The 19,455-nt window shown below is 31.7% G+C and overlaps 3 protein-coding genes across 5 annotated transcripts; all 3 read right to left on the bottom strand.

Moving 5' to 3' along the window:
• Nucleotides 1-767: 767 nt before the first annotated feature.
• LOC104647634 (replication protein A 70 kDa DNA-binding subunit B-like) lies at nt 768-9,706 on the bottom strand. Of its 2 annotated transcripts, XM_069298082.1 has the most exons (18): nt 9,579-9,706; nt 9,241-9,303; nt 8,163-8,323; nt 7,933-7,998; nt 7,651-7,785; nt 7,449-7,562; nt 7,092-7,200; nt 5,127-5,303; nt 4,761-5,046; nt 4,578-4,668; nt 4,325-4,458; nt 4,171-4,249; nt 4,014-4,089; nt 3,678-3,835; nt 3,054-3,177; nt 2,694-2,985; nt 1,096-1,257; nt 768-991 (listed from the first exon to the last, which is right to left on the bottom strand). In XM_069298082.1, exons 9-17 carry the CDS (start codon nt 4,990-4,992, stop codon nt 1,223-1,225), a joined length of 1,221 nt encoding a protein of 406 aa, XP_069154183.1. In that variant the 5' UTR covers nt 4,993-5,046; nt 5,127-5,303; nt 7,092-7,200; nt 7,449-7,562; nt 7,651-7,785; nt 7,933-7,998; nt 8,163-8,323; nt 9,241-9,303; nt 9,579-9,706; the 3' UTR covers nt 768-991; nt 1,096-1,222. The 2 variants fall into 2 exon arrangements, with proteins under 2 accessions (XP_069154183.1, XP_069154184.1); XM_069298083.1 differs by lacking the exons at nt 7,092-7,200; nt 7,449-7,562; nt 7,651-7,785; ... (2 more) ...; nt 9,241-9,303; nt 9,579-9,706 and adding an exon at nt 5,677-5,781.
• Nucleotides 7,102-14,397, bottom strand: LOC138348914 (uncharacterized). Its single transcript, XM_069298512.1, has 6 exons — nt 10,693-14,397; nt 8,267-8,323; nt 7,837-7,932; nt 7,651-7,785; nt 7,449-7,562; nt 7,102-7,200 (listed from the first exon to the last, which is right to left on the bottom strand). Exons 1-6 carry the CDS (start codon nt 14,395-14,397, stop codon nt 7,102-7,104), a joined length of 4,206 nt encoding a protein of 1,401 aa, XP_069154613.1.
• A 1,138-nt stretch (nt 14,398-15,535) lies between these two features.
• Nucleotides 15,536-18,946, bottom strand: LOC104647720 (uncharacterized). 2 transcript variants are annotated; one of them, XM_069298084.1, is made up of 4 exons: nt 18,599-18,946; nt 16,867-17,088; nt 16,656-16,766; nt 15,536-15,993 (listed from the first exon to the last, which is right to left on the bottom strand). In XM_069298084.1, exons 2-4 carry the CDS (start codon nt 17,084-17,086, stop codon nt 15,725-15,727), a joined length of 600 nt encoding a protein of 199 aa, XP_069154185.1. In that variant the 5' UTR covers nt 17,087-17,088; nt 18,599-18,946; the 3' UTR covers nt 15,536-15,724. The 2 variants fall into 2 exon arrangements, with proteins under 2 accessions (XP_069154185.1, XP_069154186.1); XM_069298085.1 differs by lacking the exon at nt 15,536-15,993 and adding an exon at nt 16,003-16,123.
• Between the last annotated feature and the right edge of the window lie 509 nt (nt 18,947-19,455).

Below are 19,455 nucleotides of genomic sequence, written 5' to 3'. Positions count from 1 at the left end.
TTATATATAGAAAATTTAATTAGTTCATGGAGTATTAAATTGTTACCGTCATATGTTTACTATTTTAAAATAAATTTCGTATGTTATGTATTATCACATTCTTTGCCATTCAAGTTGTTATATTGAATGGCAAATGCCTTTGTTTTGAATTGCATGTAATGATGGCCTAATGGTCTATTGAAAAATAACAAACAATTAGTAGTAGGAAGGTTTTAAATTCTTATGTAATTATTGATTATAAAATTGAGGCCAAATATATAACCAATAAGAGAGTAAGGTGGGGTAATAAACTTTGATATTTCTATGATAAAATTGGGAATTTTTGCATATGGGTGTTATAAATTATGTAATATGTTCTTTTGATTTTCCCTGGTAGAGGTTACAGGACATAGACGTAACCTTAAATTCCAATTCTTTCCATAGTTATCTTGTTATGAGCCAAGTTTTAAAATATTGAGTTAGGTCATTAAATATTAGGTGTATCGAGTTATTTCAATTCCACTAAAGTTATGCTAATGGGAGGAATGAAGACTTACCATTAGGCTTAAACTTTAAGAGATTGATTATAGAATTAGGTGAATTGATGGGTATAGGCTAGACACAGATAATCGGAGTGTTTATGGCCTTGTGAACTTACACCTTATATATATATATATATATATATATATATATATATAATACTAGATGGGGAAGGCCCGTGGCAAGCACGGGCCCAATAGTGAAAATATCAGTATTAATGAATCATTGATGATAATTGTCGCAGAAGATAAGATAATTTGATAATGTTATATAGTATTAGAGATATTCAAAATATATGTACAACTGATACCATATTAACTAAGGTAATAAAATTAAAATATTTTTTTGACATATGAGATCAACATGTGATTGTTTATCATATCATATATGTAGAGGATGCTGCTGTTCAATTTCAGTTGCTGATCTTCTTCATCATTCCCAAAACCATAGCATAGGGAGTTGTTAAGGGTTCCTGAGAAAATTGTTAGTGTTAGTAAATTTAGAAAGTTGAGTTGTTAATGACAAAAATGAAACCGTTCAAAAAGTATATATGACAAATGTGGGATATAATATTACCAGCAAAGCTAAATAACGAAGGCTGCACAAAAAGTTAACTGATTCATTTCGTGGACAAAAAGTTAACTGATTCATTTCATTCTCCCTATTGAGCAAGGTTGAATCGACTGGGAATCCAAAAACTTCATTAAGCAAAAGTCACAAAATCAAGTGAGGAAGTTCCTGTAATTAGACAAATTAAGGTATGTTAAAAAGTGAAAATGCAATATTCAAATTCATATAAGTTGGATGTGTCATTTCCTGTATGTAAATAGGCAATAACTCATGAGATAATTGGCAGAAGTTGAGAAAGACTCCCCGAACGCGGAACTTGAAACGAACAACAAAAACTTTACCTTGCTGTAAATGTCAAAATTTAAACAAATGCAGTAGATAGAACATTATCATTTGACATGAGAAAGTAAGAAGCAAATCAAGCTCCACATAATCATGCCGAGTTCCACACACAAGTACCACATTATGGACCTCACCAAAAAACCAGAACAAGCTACTCATGAATTTGAATTTCGAATGCAAATGACAGATTATACCCAACCATGCAATGCCACATTAAACTTAGCCGGGTAGAATGATGATATCTTAAAACAATTTCCATCCCAAGTTACAAGAATGTCCATTTCCCAAAAGACTTGAGATGGAAAAATATACAAGAAAAACACTGGCACAGGAGAGTCAAGGACACATATCATTGCCAATACTACTGGAGATCAGCCTGCAACTGAACTGAGCTTCCATAAACCATGAAATAAATAAAATAGAATAAATGGAAGTAATTCTCTCACGAGATCCTCAGTATTTAGGGGTCAGAAATTCATATTTTCCAGTGAGGTAAGGGAGTTCAGTGAAACTATACCAAGATGTTCATGTAAGTAATAATGTTAAGTTCGCAGAAATTAAACTGGAAAATGGTACAAATTTTGAACACAATAAATGTTGGGAATATATATGTTATGCTATTGCAGAAGCTCATCACTTGATTTACATTATTGGGTGGTCTGTTTTTTATAAGATTAAACTATAATTATTCTGAATTCTGAAGACATAACAAAAACGAAGATGCAAACAGAGGCATGGTATGCAGCAGTTGTCTAACTTAAAAGTGCAGCAAAGTTTCCAAATACATAGCCAAACCATTGGCTCAAATATAGCCAAAAGTGTAGCAAAATTTAGCTTGACACATGGCAACAATAGAAAGAAATTTGATCAAAAGTGTAACAAATAGTTTAGTCTAAAATTCAGCAGCAATATGATAAAAAATCAGCAACCCATGGTGTAAAATACATCAAAAAAATGGAGCACAAAAAGATTAAAATGCAACAATGATTCAACCTCAAAATGAGGTATCAAACCATAGCAGCCAACCTCATTAAAGGCAACAATTAATTCTCATCAAAGACAGACAGGGCAGACACATTATCTCTATTTTTTTCCATTCCTGTTTCAAGTAGTTCATGATTTATTAAACTAATTTACAATTTATCAATGACACTCTTAAATTTTATTAAATTTCAAATACTTGTAAATGTTTTGAACTGTTAATCACTGTGATTTATAGTTTGATTTTGAATAATAAATGTGATAATCAGATGTAGACTGACCTTTTACAGTTTTTTTTGTTGGTGTGGGTGGTTCAAATTTCAGAGTTGCATTTGAAGAACCAGCTGCAGTAGTTGTTTCTGTCACCTCCATCTCACTTATCTCCAAAGGTCTTATCTTTTTGGAATTCCTATCAATAGTGGTTGGAGAAGTATGATGCTTTTCCATGTAGGAAATAATGGAGTAAGTTGCTTGTGTATTGTTTGAGGTACCCCAAGATGACTTCCTTAGCCGAATTTGAAATAGTTTGTTGGACAACATCTCATGGACATGATTAACATGCAATGATTGCCTCTGTAAATGTAAAGAGTGAGAAGAAACTCTTTGTGACAATAGATGTGTTGGCTGGAATAAGAGATCACCTTAGCACAGGTTATGTCAAATATGTCTTCCGCTGTCAAGGAGAGTAGTTTTTCTCCCAGTTCACCAGAGATAGATGCTGTGACTGTAGCAGTACCGTCAGTAAGATCAATTTGAAAGATACACCTGAAATCATGATAAGTTAAAAATATGAGTTTTGTTACTTTTCCTTTTTCTAACTTTTTGAGATTTGATTTAATGTGCTTTTTTCTTTTATTATTATAGGGACAATTTATGATTCATTCTTAATACATATCAATAATGTTTGTTGTTATGTGTGTGATCTATTAATTTTAGAGGTTGAAGGACGGCCTTCTACCAAAAAGTGTTTTCGATTTTGGTACTTACATAGTTAAAGTATTACTTAATGCTTGTGTATATGTATAGGTCTTATATTTTTTTTTCAAACATATAATTGTACTAAATGAAGATATCTTAAAGTAAAACTATTTAGAACTACTAAGCAACTAATGTAAAGTTAATTTGGTATAAACTTGTCACTATTTTCTATTATAAATGATACACATTAGTGAACATTGCCATATATACGGGTTATCAATAGCACATAATATGTATTCTTAAGTAGATATATCAATTGAACAAAGACGCAGGAGAAGGAGAAATACCGAGGAAGTAATGTTGTTTTCCGATTACATTTTGGACAATGAAAATCCTTTCTATCTTTTGTGCGCTTCTTTTGTTTGCATCCTGAGCATTCAAGTACACAAAACTCTTGCAATTCATCTGATATGGCCATTTCTGCTTCAAGATAGAATAGTCCCATCTGTTGGGAAATATCATATACATAATACATGTTGAGTTACTGATGAATAAATAAAATTTATTTTTATTATTTAATAAATATCCAAACTCTTAAATTATCAGCTTGAAGTATGACTTAAAGAAGTTGGTGATGAAATTTGTTCAATAGAGACAACTTGTTGGCCGGCAGGAGTCAATACCATGAGAGGGGCAGATGAGCTTGTTGAGGTTTTGTTCGACTCACGACTTAACAACATTGATTTGTTTTCTTTTGCCCTATTGTTACAACAAATAGTTGCTTTAATAGGTTCTTTAAATGCAAATTAAAGCTAGAGAATAGTGATGGAATGTTAGTACCATTTGGTGAGTTCTACTGCCTGTGGGTAATTAGGAGCTACGCGTATTGTTGAATTGTACCTACTCTGCAGAGACAACCCTGTACGACAGAAAGCTTGCATAACGTTTTGTTATTATATATAAATTCTGTTGGTAAAAAGTTCAATGCATGTACCTTGAAAAGTAGAGATTCCTATATTCCTGCCAAGGATTACAATAAGGTCCATTTCTTTTTCCATTTTTGCTTCGATTTCATTTCCTTTAATTTCTCCAAAATCCTCCCATAGAGTGAGGAGAAATTGATTTTTGCTGAAGTACCATGATGACAACCAGATGATAAGTGATGGTACGATTAAGTAAACAATAAAAGTGTTTACTTATTCAAAATATTTTCATTGAATGGGAATACATAAGCAAAATGGGCTTACTGATTGTCACAAATGATAATTTCTCGACATTTATGATTACTGCGACCTGCGTATTTTTGAGGACTACAACGGAGAATGATTGCCAGTATATCTGTGTATATAATAAAGAATGAAATGTTGTAAGAGTGTGTATCAGTAAGCAGGTATATTTTACTGTTGTAAAAGTTAATAGGGTGGATATACCGATTTCAACAGCAGAATCAAGCATCATGTGAGGAATGCGGTCAAAGGTTGTGATATTCAGCTTGGTTGGTGGTGGAAGTGGGTTCTCAACTCCATTAGATGGTGTGATATGTTCAATTACTGTTTCTTTGTCAAGAACCCAGTAAAATTTGTGTATCGGCTTGCCGTGTGAAGTTTGGGAGATTTTGACTCTTGCGATAGAGATGAGATAGGTATTCATGAGTTTAAGCATTTCTGCATACTGTTCAATTTCATCTGCATACAGTACTGCCTTTATTTGGCATTCCTGAAAGTAAACAAAAATTTTCATATGAGGTAAATATTAAAAAAGGAGAATATTGATGAGATTAAATGTAATGAGCTCACTTGTTCATCTTCCAAAATCAAATTTTGGAATCTACATTTCTTGTCAGGGCTTTCTCTCGGGCGTCCGATTTCCACAATTTGAACTTTGCAAATCCAATCTTGTGTTGTTAATGATATTTGATCGATGTTCAATCTTAGTACTATGTTTATTAGAAATGTTTAACCAAGCAGTAGTATCTGCAAGATAGCATCACTATTGAGTGAAAGTCCTTTCTTTTATGTGGTTGCATGAACATGAACAATTGAATTAGGAAGAACATGAATGAACATATTGTCTTCCACATACTGAAAGTATATAATTTGTAATGAAAGTACAATAGGAATATTTGTAATGAAATTCAGAACATGCAAGAACATAATTATCCCTAACTCAGTGAAACATTAGAAAATATAATTTCCTCAAATCTGTCTGCTAGTAATAAAATTGAAATTTTAAGTGAAAATAACAAGTTTAATTTGTCCCATATTGATTTTCTCCTTTGATGATAACTAAAATCTGGAAGAAAAATTGAAAATGGGAAGAGGGAAAACATGAAAAGGGGAAAAATACCTTAGAAAGAGAGCAATATTTTTTTCTTCAGGAAAGGATGACAAGTTTGTGCTTTAATGTAATGATGTTGATGAATAATGTGTAATAATGTGTGTATATATATATATATATATATATATATATATATATATATATATATATATAATATATATTATATATATATAAAAATATATACAATACAAAGTAGACACGTTATACTATATAAAAGTACAGGTGTCTTCTTTAAAATTGATAGATTTGACAGCCAATGAGATTCTGCCAAAAAAGAGAAAAAGTTATTGCATTTAATAGTAAAATTTAATGATGTATGTCAGAAAAAGAAGTTATTACATTTGAAATTTATTTTGTTATATTATTAGATATATAAATTTGGAAATTGATAAATATGGAGTACAAAATAAAAATGGCAGAAATCACTTATCTTTGTTCAAGTATATGTATTGTGTATTTATCTTGAGTGATTGCTATGAAGTTGCCTTTTAGGATCTTTTGAGAATTTATTTGAGAATTAACAGTTATTGTAACTATATAAAAATAAACTGAAAACCAGTATATTATTTTTGAGGTAACAAAATGGTCGTGTAGCAAGTTTTAACTCCTGTCCAAGTTTAATTTTACAGTTGGTATGTATATATACATAAAGCTTTCACGTCTATAAAAATCAATAAATTACTACTTGAGATAATAGATATCTTCTTACCTGGACATAACAAAATTAGTAAGACTTATTCTTTAAATTAGAAAGGACCACCCAATTTGGTAGTGAACCAAGTCAGATATACTTGGTGATTGACATGTTCCAATTTGTCCAATGTTCTACTGAAGTTGTGACTGCATTCTTCAACAGTATGAGGTCTAAGTGTTGAAGCGAAAGGAAACCAAGAGAAAAGTAAAAATAGTTTTATATTCATTTAAGTACATAGCATGCAAATTCCCTGGAAACTAACTCACAAGCTAACTCACTGTGAATTCTGTAATCTGAATAGAGCAGTTGCATATACATGTGAGAAAGAGATGAGCTATTTCTTCTATCAAATAACATTGATCATATTTCAATCTCGGATCATGATAGAATCAAACATTCATTCATGTTGAAGTAGTAATAATTTATAGTCTATGTGCAATAGTTGCCTTATAAGGATTTTTTATTATTATAATAAGCACATAAGATCATACCATGAATCAAACATATAAATATATAAAATACATATCAATTAATGTGCTATAAAATTTACTCTCTGTCATAGAGCAGTAATGATGAATACAATTCGTGAACGAATATATTCATTCTAGACCTATATCCCAACCTTAATGAAGAACTGAAGATCACAATATTTTAAGAAGTTAGACATGTTTCATTTGGTAAAACATGATTATCAAATGATGAGAACTATTGTGGCTATGAAGGAACTTACTATTTCAAGACTAAGCTCTATCGTTGTTGGGCGTAAATAGTGTGAAGTTCTGAGTATGGGCAAACAGATAATGTAACATGTGGAATTGATTTTGAGAAAAGACAGATTCCTGCAAAAATCAAGTAAAATCATTATGCAGTCAAAATCTCAATGGTTAATCAACCATTAAGTGCTAACTCATTAGAAGGAAAAGGAGGATGGTTTCCAAATCGCATAAAAACATGTACAAGTTCTCTTTATTTTTTGTGAAACATGTGCAAGTTCAGGAAACCAGTTCCAAAAATAGAGGAAGTTACAATAGAAATTGAATAATTACAGCATAGTAAAGCAAACAAAACATTCATGTAAAGTGGTTACCTCGTTTTTAGCAGCAACATCTTTCTGACCACCTTGAACTGGCTTCAATGCAAGTTGAAGGTAGTCCTGCGGAGTTATTTTGTGGTTGTCCTCGACCCAATCCAAATAAAAATCCTTTTGCAGAAAAGAAAAATGTATTTAATAGTTTCACAAACAAGAACAGAAGAAAATCTACAGTGATAATTAACAAATTGTGAATTACTTTAGGCAACCAAATGAAGCCTGGGGAGAACTGCCCAAGCTTAGAAGCACTGGCCTTTCCTCCAGAGGCTCTAACACGAATATGCCTAGTCATTTCAGTGAGGCAGTCAAGCGCAACTTCATCGATACCTCCCATCTAAATTACAGGATTAAAGAGATTATCAGGACAACTAACAAACAAACTGACTGTAGCAACAAGGAAATTCACTGAATCCTGAGGGAGAAGGGTTGAAAATCGCATATCAAAAGAAGCAAACGAAATCGAAGTTTCAGTGCTCCTAACCTGGTTATATACAAACATACTTTAAAGAAGGACTGCCAGGGAGAATATCTGTGTGCTATATGTACCCTGTCAAAAAGCAAAACAAAACAGAAATTTTTTTGAAACAACAATAAAACAAAAATTTATAAAAGGCAAAAGTCAGTGACAGGAAGGATAGAAAGGACAGAGGAAAAAACAAGGCATGTTCTGGAGTTATAGAGCTAGTTCCTTTAGTTTGTGTGGAAACTAACCATTTGATCATAAGCATCAATTCCTTCTGTGTCCAGCAGTAATAAGTTGTATTCTATTCCATCAAGAGTTGTTCTCCTTAAAGGTGAACTCCACAGCCAAATACCTTTTGTGCATACCGATGAGTTGCAGCCACTTGAAAACCGCTACTCCTGTGAAGAAGCTATTCGGCATACAACAGGCTGTCAGCTACATATTTTCGGTAAAGTAAGAAGCGGCACTAAGTTACACATGATAAGTTACATGGGAAAGTATACAACTATAAGTTAATAATAATAAAGATAATTGTGATGTCGTTGCAATAGACCTAGTTAATTACATAAATCAATGGAGTTTGTAAAAAAACAATAGCCACTGTACTATAGCTTTGACTCATAATTTGACTGTCATTGATGTATGAAAAGTACAAGAAACATTCTTTACATAGAGGATGACAAGTTCATTGCAGAAGGAAAAGAAAATAAAGAAATTACAGAAGCAATACAAAGGAAACTGAACAATGCTGAATGGTCTCCCCTCTAACATATAATTCCTGCAACTTTCCAAAACATAGAAGTAGATAAATCAGGAGTTGATACTTGATTCACAAAAGGTTTCAGATTTCTGCTTCTCAAAATGGCAAATCAGAGTAGCCATGTTCCATCTGAGGCTTAAACCCGTAAATGTAGGAACTATATGCTTCCATATATGGTGAACTCCAGTTGAAAGTTGAAATCCTCCAAAACATAGATTCTAATTTATCCATCATTTTATCATGATTCGTCTCTCTTTTGATCCTCAAAACAAATGTATTTTTTTTTGACATCGAGTATAATCGATACCTTCCCAAAATTATCAAATACATGAAATTCTAAGACTATACACAACCAATGATGATTTTCACATCCACAAGATAATGAAAGAGGAAAAGAAAAGATACATTACACAATAAAGGATATCTTGTACGTGATTTCTACTACTTCAATTAGAAAAATAAAATGAAAAAGAGCTCACTCAACATTGTGTTTTAAATTGATGTCTAGCTTGGTAAAACTAAAAAATCATTGAAAATAAGAAGGGAGGCTTCAGAAAGTACGATACCTATATATCATCCATAAGTGTTCAGTGCATCTAATGCTTCAGGTGTGGAATTCACTAGGGTAACTGTGCAGCAAGAAGACATAGAAGGTGAAAAATCTTAATGTAAAAGAGAGTAAAGAATAAGAAAAACAAATGAAGATTTCTTCATCAGTGAATGTAACATTTGAAATGAAGCATTAACATTCTTTTAAGCCGTTTAAGAAAAGAGACCTTGAATCAGGAATTCACAATCATACATATAATTATATGGCATCTTCCTTTTAAGTTTTAAGAAATAGAGAGGCAATAATGAAAAAACACTGTATAAATCTGAAGAATGAGATTTTTGAAATGTGTACCTGAGTTAGTTGTTATTGAATCATGTCAACTCATGGCAAGTGTTACAAATGGAAAACGGGAAAAAAAATCCTAATGAGAGATTTTAATCTTGAAATTTCTCTACTCCCTTAGGAGAATACCACTACAACTGCGAGGTAAAGAGGCTCAATATTAGCCCACTTAACATGTCATGATAAATGACGACAAACATACTATATAATTAAGTAGTAATGTAGTATTATACCCAATCTAATACTTCACCAAGATGGAAAATATAACAGAGTGATGCAATGTAGGAACTAACAATAGTAAGGTACATAATTTTGCATTATACTATAGAATGTCATGACAATTAGGAATTAATTTTTTCAAAAAAATTATTCACCAACTTATTTTCATTGTAATTTAATAATTGTAATCCTAATCAAACTTAGGAAGAAACATATAGCAACCATTGAGTGAAATCTGGTGAAAAAAACAGAACAAACAGCGGCTCAAAATACAACACAAAAAAAGAATTAGTGAAAGGCTAAAATTGAATAGATATTCAACATCAAAATGAGGTGCGAGAAGTTAAATAATAAACAAACAGAGAAGATAAGCAAGAAAATTGACTGAACAGTGAAAAAAGTTAAGAGCATTAGTTGGTTTACCGTAATGAGTGGAAATTTTGATTACCTCATCATCACTTATTTGCGCTTGTATAATCTGAAATAAGAAAATTTGAAGCATTAAGAGGTAGTTCTTCTCTTTCATTTCTTTCAGCCAGAACTATAAAAATAGTTACCCTTATAGGGAAAGTTGTTGCTGCAATGTTAGCATTTTGGTTAGTGAAAATCAACAATTTCAAATTTGAGTAATTGGAAAGGAACAATTTGAATTGAAAGATGAAATTTAAAACTTCAAATGTTGAAGTGATATGACTGCAGTGTAACTTGTACTTAGCTTTAAAAACAAATGAAGTAAAGGAATCCAAAATTTCACAACATTTAGCATAAGGATGCCTACTTGTTACACTTATTACTTTTAAAAGTATCATGACAATGCTTTTCGAATGATTTCGTCATAAACTACATTATATGTAGAATGACCATCCGTGTCCTGTGCAGTTGGTGGACGTATTAATATTTTTACATTGTCTGAACATTTTGCTCGAGATAAAGCAACATAAAGTTGTCCATGTGAAAAAACTGGTTCACGCAAATATATTCCAACAAAATCTAATGTTTGACCTTGAGCTTTGTTTATAGTCATAGCAAAACATAATCTTATCGGAAATTGTATTCTTTTGAAGGGAACTGGAAGTTTCTCGTCTTGTGATGCTAGTAATGGTATCTTTGGAATAAAGACATGTTTATCTTTAAAATCACCATTGCAAATAGTAGCACTAATAACATTTGACTTAAAATCATGACATATCAATCGTGTACCATTGCATAAACCTTCAGTAGGATTTAAGTTTCTTAATAATATAACTGGACAATTTTTTTTCAAAGTTAATCTATAAGGTGGTAAGTTAGCAGGATGTAAGGTATGCAAAAAATCTTCAAATTGGCATTGATCATTTGGTTCTATAGTTTCATTAATAGCCGTATATACTGTAGCATCATCGGGAAATCGATGTATAAGCATATCATTTATTTCATCAACAAAATCATTTTTTGTTGTCAAAATAATACGGGAAGTCATAAAAGATGGATTACAATAGAATGTACGCAAATTAGGATAAGTAACATTAAATAAAATATTTAAAGATTCTATTTCATCTGTAAAGGGAATGATAAAATTATTGGGAATTTCAATTTTGTTGCAATTGTTAGTTTTTTCTTCTCCATTTCCAATTCTCATTAAATATGCACAAAATGCTGGATCTCTTTTCGCACGCATGTTTTCAGATAAGCACAATTTTTCAAGATGATTCCAAATACGGGAGTATAATAAACTTTGATTTATAAAGTCTTCCTTTTTTCCACTACGAACAACAGGAAGTGTTTGTCTAAAGTCTCCCCCCAAAACTACTACTTTTCCACCAAACAATGCTTTTGTATTCATAAGATCTTTTAGAAGTGTATCAAGAGCTTCAATCATGTTTTTTTTTGCCATTGAGACTTCATCCCAAACAATTAGTTTTGAATCTCGAATTAGAATAGCTAACGAACTTTGTTTACTAATATTGCAAGTGAAATTGTCATCGATGTCAACAGGAATTTTGAAACGTGAATGAGCTGTTCGTCCTCCCGGAAGTATTGAAGCTGCCACACCAGAACTTGCAGTTGCCAAAGCTATGAATCCTTTTGTTCTTACAGCAGCCAACAAAGCTCGATATAAAAATGTTTTTCCAGTTCCCCCAGGACCATCAATGAAAAAAGCTCCTGATTTATTAGAATATACTCTTTCAAGAATTATGTTATATGTTCTTTTTTGTTCAATATTTAATTTGTTTTGTAGAAGTATATCTTCTTCAGACACTATTATATTTCTTTCAAAATAAATTTCTTTTGCCTCATTAGTTGTTCTAGAAGATCTAAGATTTCCAAATATATCTTTGAATTCATTTATGTTATGTCCCATTGAAAGTAGAACTTCATTGATATGATTTAAAACTAAGAGTTGAATATCATTTTTTGTAACATTTGGAATTGTTTTAAAATCCTCTGACATAGAGTCTTCGTATTTTTTCCAAAGATCTATTGTGTTACCAGGGTTACAATAAACTAATAATGTTGCAAATAGTCTTCTTAAACTATAAGGCATTTGATAGCTGACTGCTTCAGACATACAATCAATTAAGTTGTTATCAGAACGTAATAAGCCTCTTTTTTCTGCAGCTTCTCTAAATGTAGTGTAGCATCTTTCATTCATTGTACGAAGATCTTCGTATGATGTTGGTCCTCTTACATTCATTAGAAGCAACCTAAGATAATATCTTTCTCCTTCGGTTGGATGACATGTGACAATACGCCCGATAGTAAGTCGTTGTTTTCGATGCGACCACATTTTGTATGATGATGACCATACAAAGTGTTGAGGAAACTCTTTATACAGTAAATTTAGATTTATAGCATCGTTATTGATTTTGTTCATAAGAAAGAATTCTGTTAACATCGTTTTTTTAATCATTGGATTGTTTATTATTTGATCCACAGTTTGGTTATTTTTGAAAGAAACAAATTGTTGTCCATCAAGATGCAATTGCAACTGGCAAACACTTGGAGTCATTTCACTTATTGCAAAAGCAAGCAGACGCCATGCAGCCTCCGGTGGAGAAACCCATCTAGCAGATTGGTATTCTTTGATTTCATCTATTTCTATGTTAGTATCATTATTATTTACAGAAGATGCAATTTTATCATGTCCTTTGCAAATATATTTGTAAATGTATTTGACAGCCTTAATGTCAGAACATATTTCAACATTCATATGACAACCAAATTTCTTTAGTAAATACGGATTGTACGGAACAATCCAAGAATTATCAATGTTGTGTCCTCTAACTTTGATTGGTGTGATCATTTTTGGTGTTTTGTAAAGGGGATATGAATTCTTTCCTTTGGTTGTTTGTTCAGTAAGTTGTTTTGGATATTTGAATTTACATTTTCCTTCTTTTTGCATGCATGAATTTGAAGGATTTAAATATCCACAGGGACCATGAATCATATGTTTGGTCACAAGTTTGTATAGATCATGATCAATATGGGGATCAGGTAGTTCAGCACATACAATTTTATCATATGCTTCTGGTGTTAACAATTTATATCCATCCATAAGAATAATGAGAAAATGGGCATGGGGAAGACCCCTTTTTTGAAACTCAACTGTATACATAAAAGCTGCAACCTTTCCAAATATGTTTCTTTTTTGAATATCAGTTTTAATTTCTTCTACTTTTGCTCTGAATACTCTACTAACTAAATCAGGTCTATTTTGAACTTCTTCCATTGGTTGTAAATGTTCTTGTATTTCAGGCCAAGAAGGATTGCAAGTCATCGTTAAAAATATGTCGGGTTTTCCAAAATGTTGTACCAAAGCAATGGCATCCATATATCTTCGACGCATATCTCTTGGACCTCCAATGAAACTACCAGGAAGAAATTTTTGTCTCCCAATATTAGAAGCATCTCTTTCTCCTTGCCTTAATAAATCAATGATTCCTCGGAAGGCTTCAACTCTAAATAGATCTTGATTAAATAAGATAAAATCTAATCTTTGTGTCTCTAGTTTTATATATTGGTCAACTATGTATTGTTGAAATACCCTTCCAGAATGTAAAGTTTCATTTGGTTCTTCATCTCTTATTTGAATTTTATAACAATAATATTCACGACAGGAAACAGTTTCTCTTTTTCTTAATCCTTTTGACAAAACTTTAGATTCCATGTCAAGGACTCCATCAATAGAAGTGATGTTCATTATACTTGGTAGATGCTCATATTCACAGTAAATTTGTCTGTTGGAATAATTGTATTTCTTTATTTTTTTAATACCACAATGCCAACCATTTTGACCATAAGGAAACAACAGTGGATATTGCAATGGATCATAACATCCATAATAGTAATTTACCAATTGACTTCTGTTACTATGAGTGTAAATTCTAATATGTGGTGTGGAAATTTTATCATTTAATTGATCTTCAATCCAAATTTCCCCAACTTCGGATGCAGCTGGTAAGTTATGTGTTCTCTGGTCTAAATTGGAACTTGAGTTTAGAGCAATATAAAATTCAGATAAATTTGGAAGAGCTGTTAGCGATCTTAAAAAAGTAGAATAAGGATTAATTTTTAGTATATCTATGAGCTTTGTAACAATTATCTCATTAAGATTATCTGATAATGCCATTCGGTTTGTTAGCTCATTTTCATTATCATAGAAATATAATTGTAAATTTTTTCCTTTTCCTCCTGAGGGTATCAAATCATCAATGAAGTGATACATTTGTCCTTGGACTTTAAATGTATAGATGCCACGATTTCTCCTTGCTAATTCTCTATCATAATGTACTCCAAGTGAAGTGAATGCAAACATATTATTGTAGGCTCTACTGTAAGTTCGAAAATGTTGGGATTCTTTGGAGTCACCTAAGAACAAATTTCGCAACTCAATAGGCATGTTATGAGAAGTTAGCCTAATTGATCCATTATTACAACAAAAACCTGGTGATTCATATTGAAATCTTTTTGCTGCACAAAATTTGCAATTTGGAATTTTCTTTAAAAGTAAGTAATCTTTTAGCAATAAATTATCATTTTGTAGATTTACCACTAACTTATTTCTACCTGTGCATGGTAAAAAGCAATTATTTGTTACATAAAGGCATATAATTTTTTTTACTATGGTAGAGAGAAGCATACCTCTATTTGAAGTACGTCTTGAACTTGATCTGCTTGCAGCATAAGATGCACTCGACGTTGATCCTAGTATCGGGAATAAAAATATTTAGACACAGTTAGCCAATTATTAAAAATCAATATAGTCAAAAAATAGTTTAAGTAATATTTCTGAACTGACCTACTTCGAAGGTAGATAAGCAATTAACTATACTTTCTCCTCTAGTTGAAGTAACTGGTAGGTTTATAGCTTCAGAAGCTTCAAATACAAAATGAGTAAAATAACTTTAGTAAGAGTAACTGAGCTGAAGCAGCTAACTATAGCTGTAGATATTGAGAAGACAGATTGAAGGAAAGGAAGGTAACAATATGGTTCGCTAACCTTCTTGAGGAAATAACAAAAAAATGCCGATTGTAAGGGCGCCATTACTATTTAATTGATGTTCTCCTGTAGTTAAATTAACTGGTATATTTGTAACTTCGAAAGCTTCAACTACAAAATGAGGAAAAAAGCTCTAGTAAGAGTAGGTGAGATGAAGGGTCAAACTATATCTATAGATATTCAGAAGACACATTTCAAAGCTGGGACTACAAAATGGCGACCAAGACAATTTCATCTGATGGTTGAAAGAAAACTTCAAGTATTTTGGAAACCAATGTGATTATTATTAACATAAAAACCATAAAAGAGACTTATAATCATCCAAACCTCAACATATTGATGAAAAGTAAAAACATGTAATTACATAATTTTGCCAAAAAACGACTACACCTACTTGGCTTTTTTGTATTATTGAACATTAATATTGTTTCACCCATTTCTCTATTAATTGTGTTCACTATCTCTGTATACTGCATATGCACTCCTTTGAAGTGTTTCCAATTCCTTGTTTTCCTCCCCACATAGCTGCTATCACTTGCCTTTTCAAACTCTTCCAATGTTTTATCTTGATCATTTCTACTGTTTCCTTGAAACCTCTTGTAGGTAGACTGACTTTTATCCATTCAGTTGTTGTATCTCTTACTTTTGTAGCATATTCACATTCAACAAATAAATGATTGCTTGTCTCCATAGTTGAATCTTGGCGCATACAACATGAACTGTCCTCTACATGTATATTTTAGATGGTATATTTTAAGGAAATATTGATTATATTAGAGGAGAACATAGAGTTGCAGCTAATGATTCATCCCAACGACTCAGAATCATTTACTACTGTGGTAAGGACAAAATGTCTCTGGCAGCAACATAAAATTATTTATATGACTGTAGAATTATCAAAGCTTTGTAAAAGAGCATATTATGCCTTGGAAGAATTACACAACATGTAATGACTTCCGGAATTAATACTTGACATGTAATGAATTGAACAATTTTTTTATACCTATTTCTAAGCAAATGTTGTTATAATGATATGATAATTTTTCCCACAAATAAAATGTTGGGCATCCTACGGCTCAGAAGTGTTTATTTGTAATTGACAAACCATTCACTTAGCAGCAATATACACAAATAGTTCATATATAATCATATAAAAAATAGAACAAAGCACAATATGGAAACCAAACTCTTAGCAGATCAAACGAAAAAAAGGCGGAGGAGAAGCAACTCATGTGAACTGTGAAGATTGGATAACTCCCAACCCAATAGGAAAATTTCAGCTATTATTTCTGCATTAGGCGTCCATTATGTTTGATCCTATACGTGAAAATTACTAACAGAATTTTGGTTTTTTTTAAACAGATTTACGTTAAATATGGTTAGCTAACCTTGTTGAGGAGATAACGAAGAAGTGTTGATTGTAAGGGCGCCAGTACTATTTGATTGATGATGTCCTGTAGTTAAAGTAACTGGTAGGTTTGTGGCTTCAGAAGCTTCAACTACAAAATGAGGAAAATAACTATAGTAAGAGTAGTAGCGTCTAACTATAGTTGTAGATATTCAGAAGATAGAAGGAAGATAAGAATATGCTCAGCTAACCTTCCTGAGGCGATAATGAAGAACTACTGATTGTAAGAGCGGCAATAGTATTTGATTGATGAAGGTGTTTTTGTCTTTTTGACTCAGCCCTTTTTTCTCTTAGCTCGGATAAAAATAATTGCTTTCTCTCTGGTGACATCTGTGCATATCTGGTACGACGACGCAAATTTCTGTCAGAAGTTCTTTCTTGGGCAGACACATTATCTCTATTTTCTTCCATTCCTGTTTCAATTAATTCATGATTTGTCAAACTAATTTACAATTTAATGCAATATGGAAAAAATACATGCATAAGTGGGAGAAAAATGGCATACATTGAGAAATATGAATGTAGCGTTCACGAAAATAAAAATTAGAATGAGAATAAGACAAAGAAGCACAATTATTTAACTAATAACATTAGTTTTACATAGGCAAATATTGAGATATCGATAATCTTTAAATGTAATGACAGCTAAAACAATGAAAGGGGAAGAACTTGAAACATTATTTAAAAATAAGAAACAAATTATCGTTAAAATGCGCAACTATTATACAAACACCTCTTCTTCTCCCTAAAATTCTAAACAGAAATGTTTAAACAAATATTTATTGAAGGTAAAACAGATGCCAACAACTTATAGTATTGATAAAACATTTGGACTTTTAGGAGTTGGATCATTATGGCAGAAACTTGGTTCTATGAAATCACAATATATAACTCAAGACTTTTGTATGTTAATTCAAGACTTTTTGGTGGAATTTCGATGACAACAATGTGGATGCAGGGGAAAGGCTTAAAACTACTGACAAATGTTCTATGAAATCACAATATATATATATATATATAAACACAACTACTCGTCGCCCTACCAATATTTGAGTCAATTATCACCTTAATTCTATGATAAACAGAAGCTTGTAATTTTTATTTACACAGATCACCTGCGAAGCTTTTAATACTACAAACTATATAAGCACATAGGAAAAAAAAGGTAGAGTAGCAATTTGGACAAAGAAGCTACATAAACCTCACTGGTATCTTAAGAAATACATATACAAGTAAATTAAGATGGTAATAAAAATACAGAGGTTAAGTAACTTGGAGAGGAGAAATACATATCTTTCATTGGTAGAAATCTTCAATATCAAGAGTTCAATCATACTATAATTCCAGATGATAAAATATATTATCAGATTTGAGTTATAGGTAATTGATTTTGAGTGGTATAATTATTGTGGGTTGTAAAGTTTCTTGGAGCCTAAAATTTCTTGCAGTGAATAAACCCTTTCAAACGACACCGGAAAAAGTTGACAAAGATTTGTTAGACGTTTGCAGGAGATAGAACATGTAATTGTAATCAAATGAAAGCAACAAACTACCTTTGAGGTCCTAGAGATAAAATGAAGAAGGTGAACTTTGTTTTTCTTGCTTAAATCTAAAACAATATTTTTGAACAAATTAATAAGAGATGATACAAATATGCAGAATGTTTGTATTTTCCTTAAGTCATCAACTGCAGAACAAGGAAAAGATTGAACAGAAGAAGAAGAAGCTCTTTCTTGATATCGCTGGAAAAATATCAAGATATGATTACCACATGAATTAACTAATAAGATTCTACTGCAAAATATGATTGATATCTGGACAGTTGCTAATTACCAACTTAAGTTCCTTGTCAAGAAAAATAGAGATTATGTCCTCGCTGAATCCTTTTAAAAATACATTTAACAGAGAGTGGCTAACGTTTACCATATATTGATCAACAACCAAGTGACGATCTGTTGACTTGAGAAGATGAACAACCTTTGTTGAAGCATTCAAATTTGAAGAGCAGAAACAAAACACACCAAAATAATCTCATGGCTACAAGAATGAAATCTGATGCTGCATGCAAGAACAAAACAATAATTTGTTCAAATTTAAGCTCAAAAAGATTGTTACCTAAGTTGTATTCTACACCTCTTCTTCTCTCTAATTTCTGACCACTATGCGATAAAACCTCTAATTTGAATTATCTGGACAGCAACATTGAAGCGAAATTTGAGGAGAAATGGAGATTAATGGAGAGGAATTGTGGAGGATAAAATGGAGATTAATGGAGAGGAATTGTGGAGGAGAAGCAAAGAAGGAAAGAAGTAAAGTGGATAGACAATAGCGAAATTACCCATCTGCCCTTGTTCATCCTGCACAAATGTCCAAATTTAATGATAAAATTACATAATTCTCCTTGTTAAATAAAAGAAAATATATATTATATATTTAAAGTACAATTTAAATAGCATTGGGTACAACTTTTTAAAGCTGTGTTGGTCCTTTCAACTCCCTTAAAGCTGTGTTAGTCATATTTAAAGTACAATTTAAATAGCTTTGGGTACAACTTTTTAAAGCTGTGTTGGTCCTTTCAACTCCCTCTTCTAAAAAGGGGATATATATATATATATATATTCGATAGATTGGAAGGGTTCAGAGGCAATAATGAAAGGAAAGACATTGGAGAAGTAGTTGCTTGACTTCGATTCTTCGGTGGAGGTAGGTTATGGTTTATGCTATTTGATAGTAAACTCTTAATAGTGATTGATATGCCTTGAATGATATTGTGAAGTTCT

Source organism: Solanum lycopersicum, chromosome 5 (assembly GCF_036512215.1).
Source record: "Solanum lycopersicum chromosome 5, SLM_r2.1".
NCBI classification, from domain to species: domain Eukaryota; kingdom Viridiplantae; phylum Streptophyta; class Magnoliopsida; order Solanales; family Solanaceae; genus Solanum; species Solanum lycopersicum.
Note: the sequence above shows the minus strand (reverse complement) of the source record. Positions and strands in the feature narration are given on the sequence as shown.

Excerpts from the sequence above, each read along its gene's own strand:
- LOC104647634 (XM_069298082.1), bottom strand. The coding sequence starts at position 4,992 with ATGCTTAAACTCATGAATACCTATCTCATCTCTATCGCAAGAGTCAAA. Across the intron at positions 4,459-4,577 it reads ATTATCATTTGTGACAATCA|CAAAAATCAATTTCTCCTCA; the intron begins GTAAGCCCATTT and ends ATGGTACTTCAG. Across the intron at positions 1,258-2,693 it reads AACAAAAAAAACTGTAAAAG|GAACTTCCTCACTTGATTTT; the intron begins GTCAGTCTACAT and ends GTCTAATTACAG.
- LOC138348914 (XM_069298512.1), bottom strand. The coding sequence starts at position 14,397 with ATGGCATTATCAGATAATCTTAATGAGATAATTGTTACAAAGCTCATA. Across the intron at positions 8,324-10,692 it reads GAGCAAAATGTTCAGACAAT|CTTCTTCACAGGAGTAGCGG; the intron begins GTAAAAATATTA and ends TATGCCGAATAG. Across the intron at positions 7,786-7,836 it reads TGAATTTCCTTGTTGCTACA|ATGGGAGGTATCGATGAAGT; the intron begins GTCAGTTTGTTT and ends CCTGTAATTTAG.
- LOC104647720 (XM_069298084.1), bottom strand. The coding sequence starts at position 17,086 with ATGGAAGAAAATAGAGATAATGTGTCTGCCCAAGAAAGAACTTCTGAC. Across the intron at positions 16,767-16,866 it reads TTCATTATCGCCTCAGGAAG|TTGAAGCTTCTGAAGCCACA; the intron begins GTTAGCTGAGCA and ends CTCATTTTGTAG. Across the intron at positions 15,994-16,655 it reads TTCGTTATCTCCTCAACAAG|AGGACAGTTCATGTTGTATG; the intron begins GTTAGCTAACCA and ends ATATACATGTAG.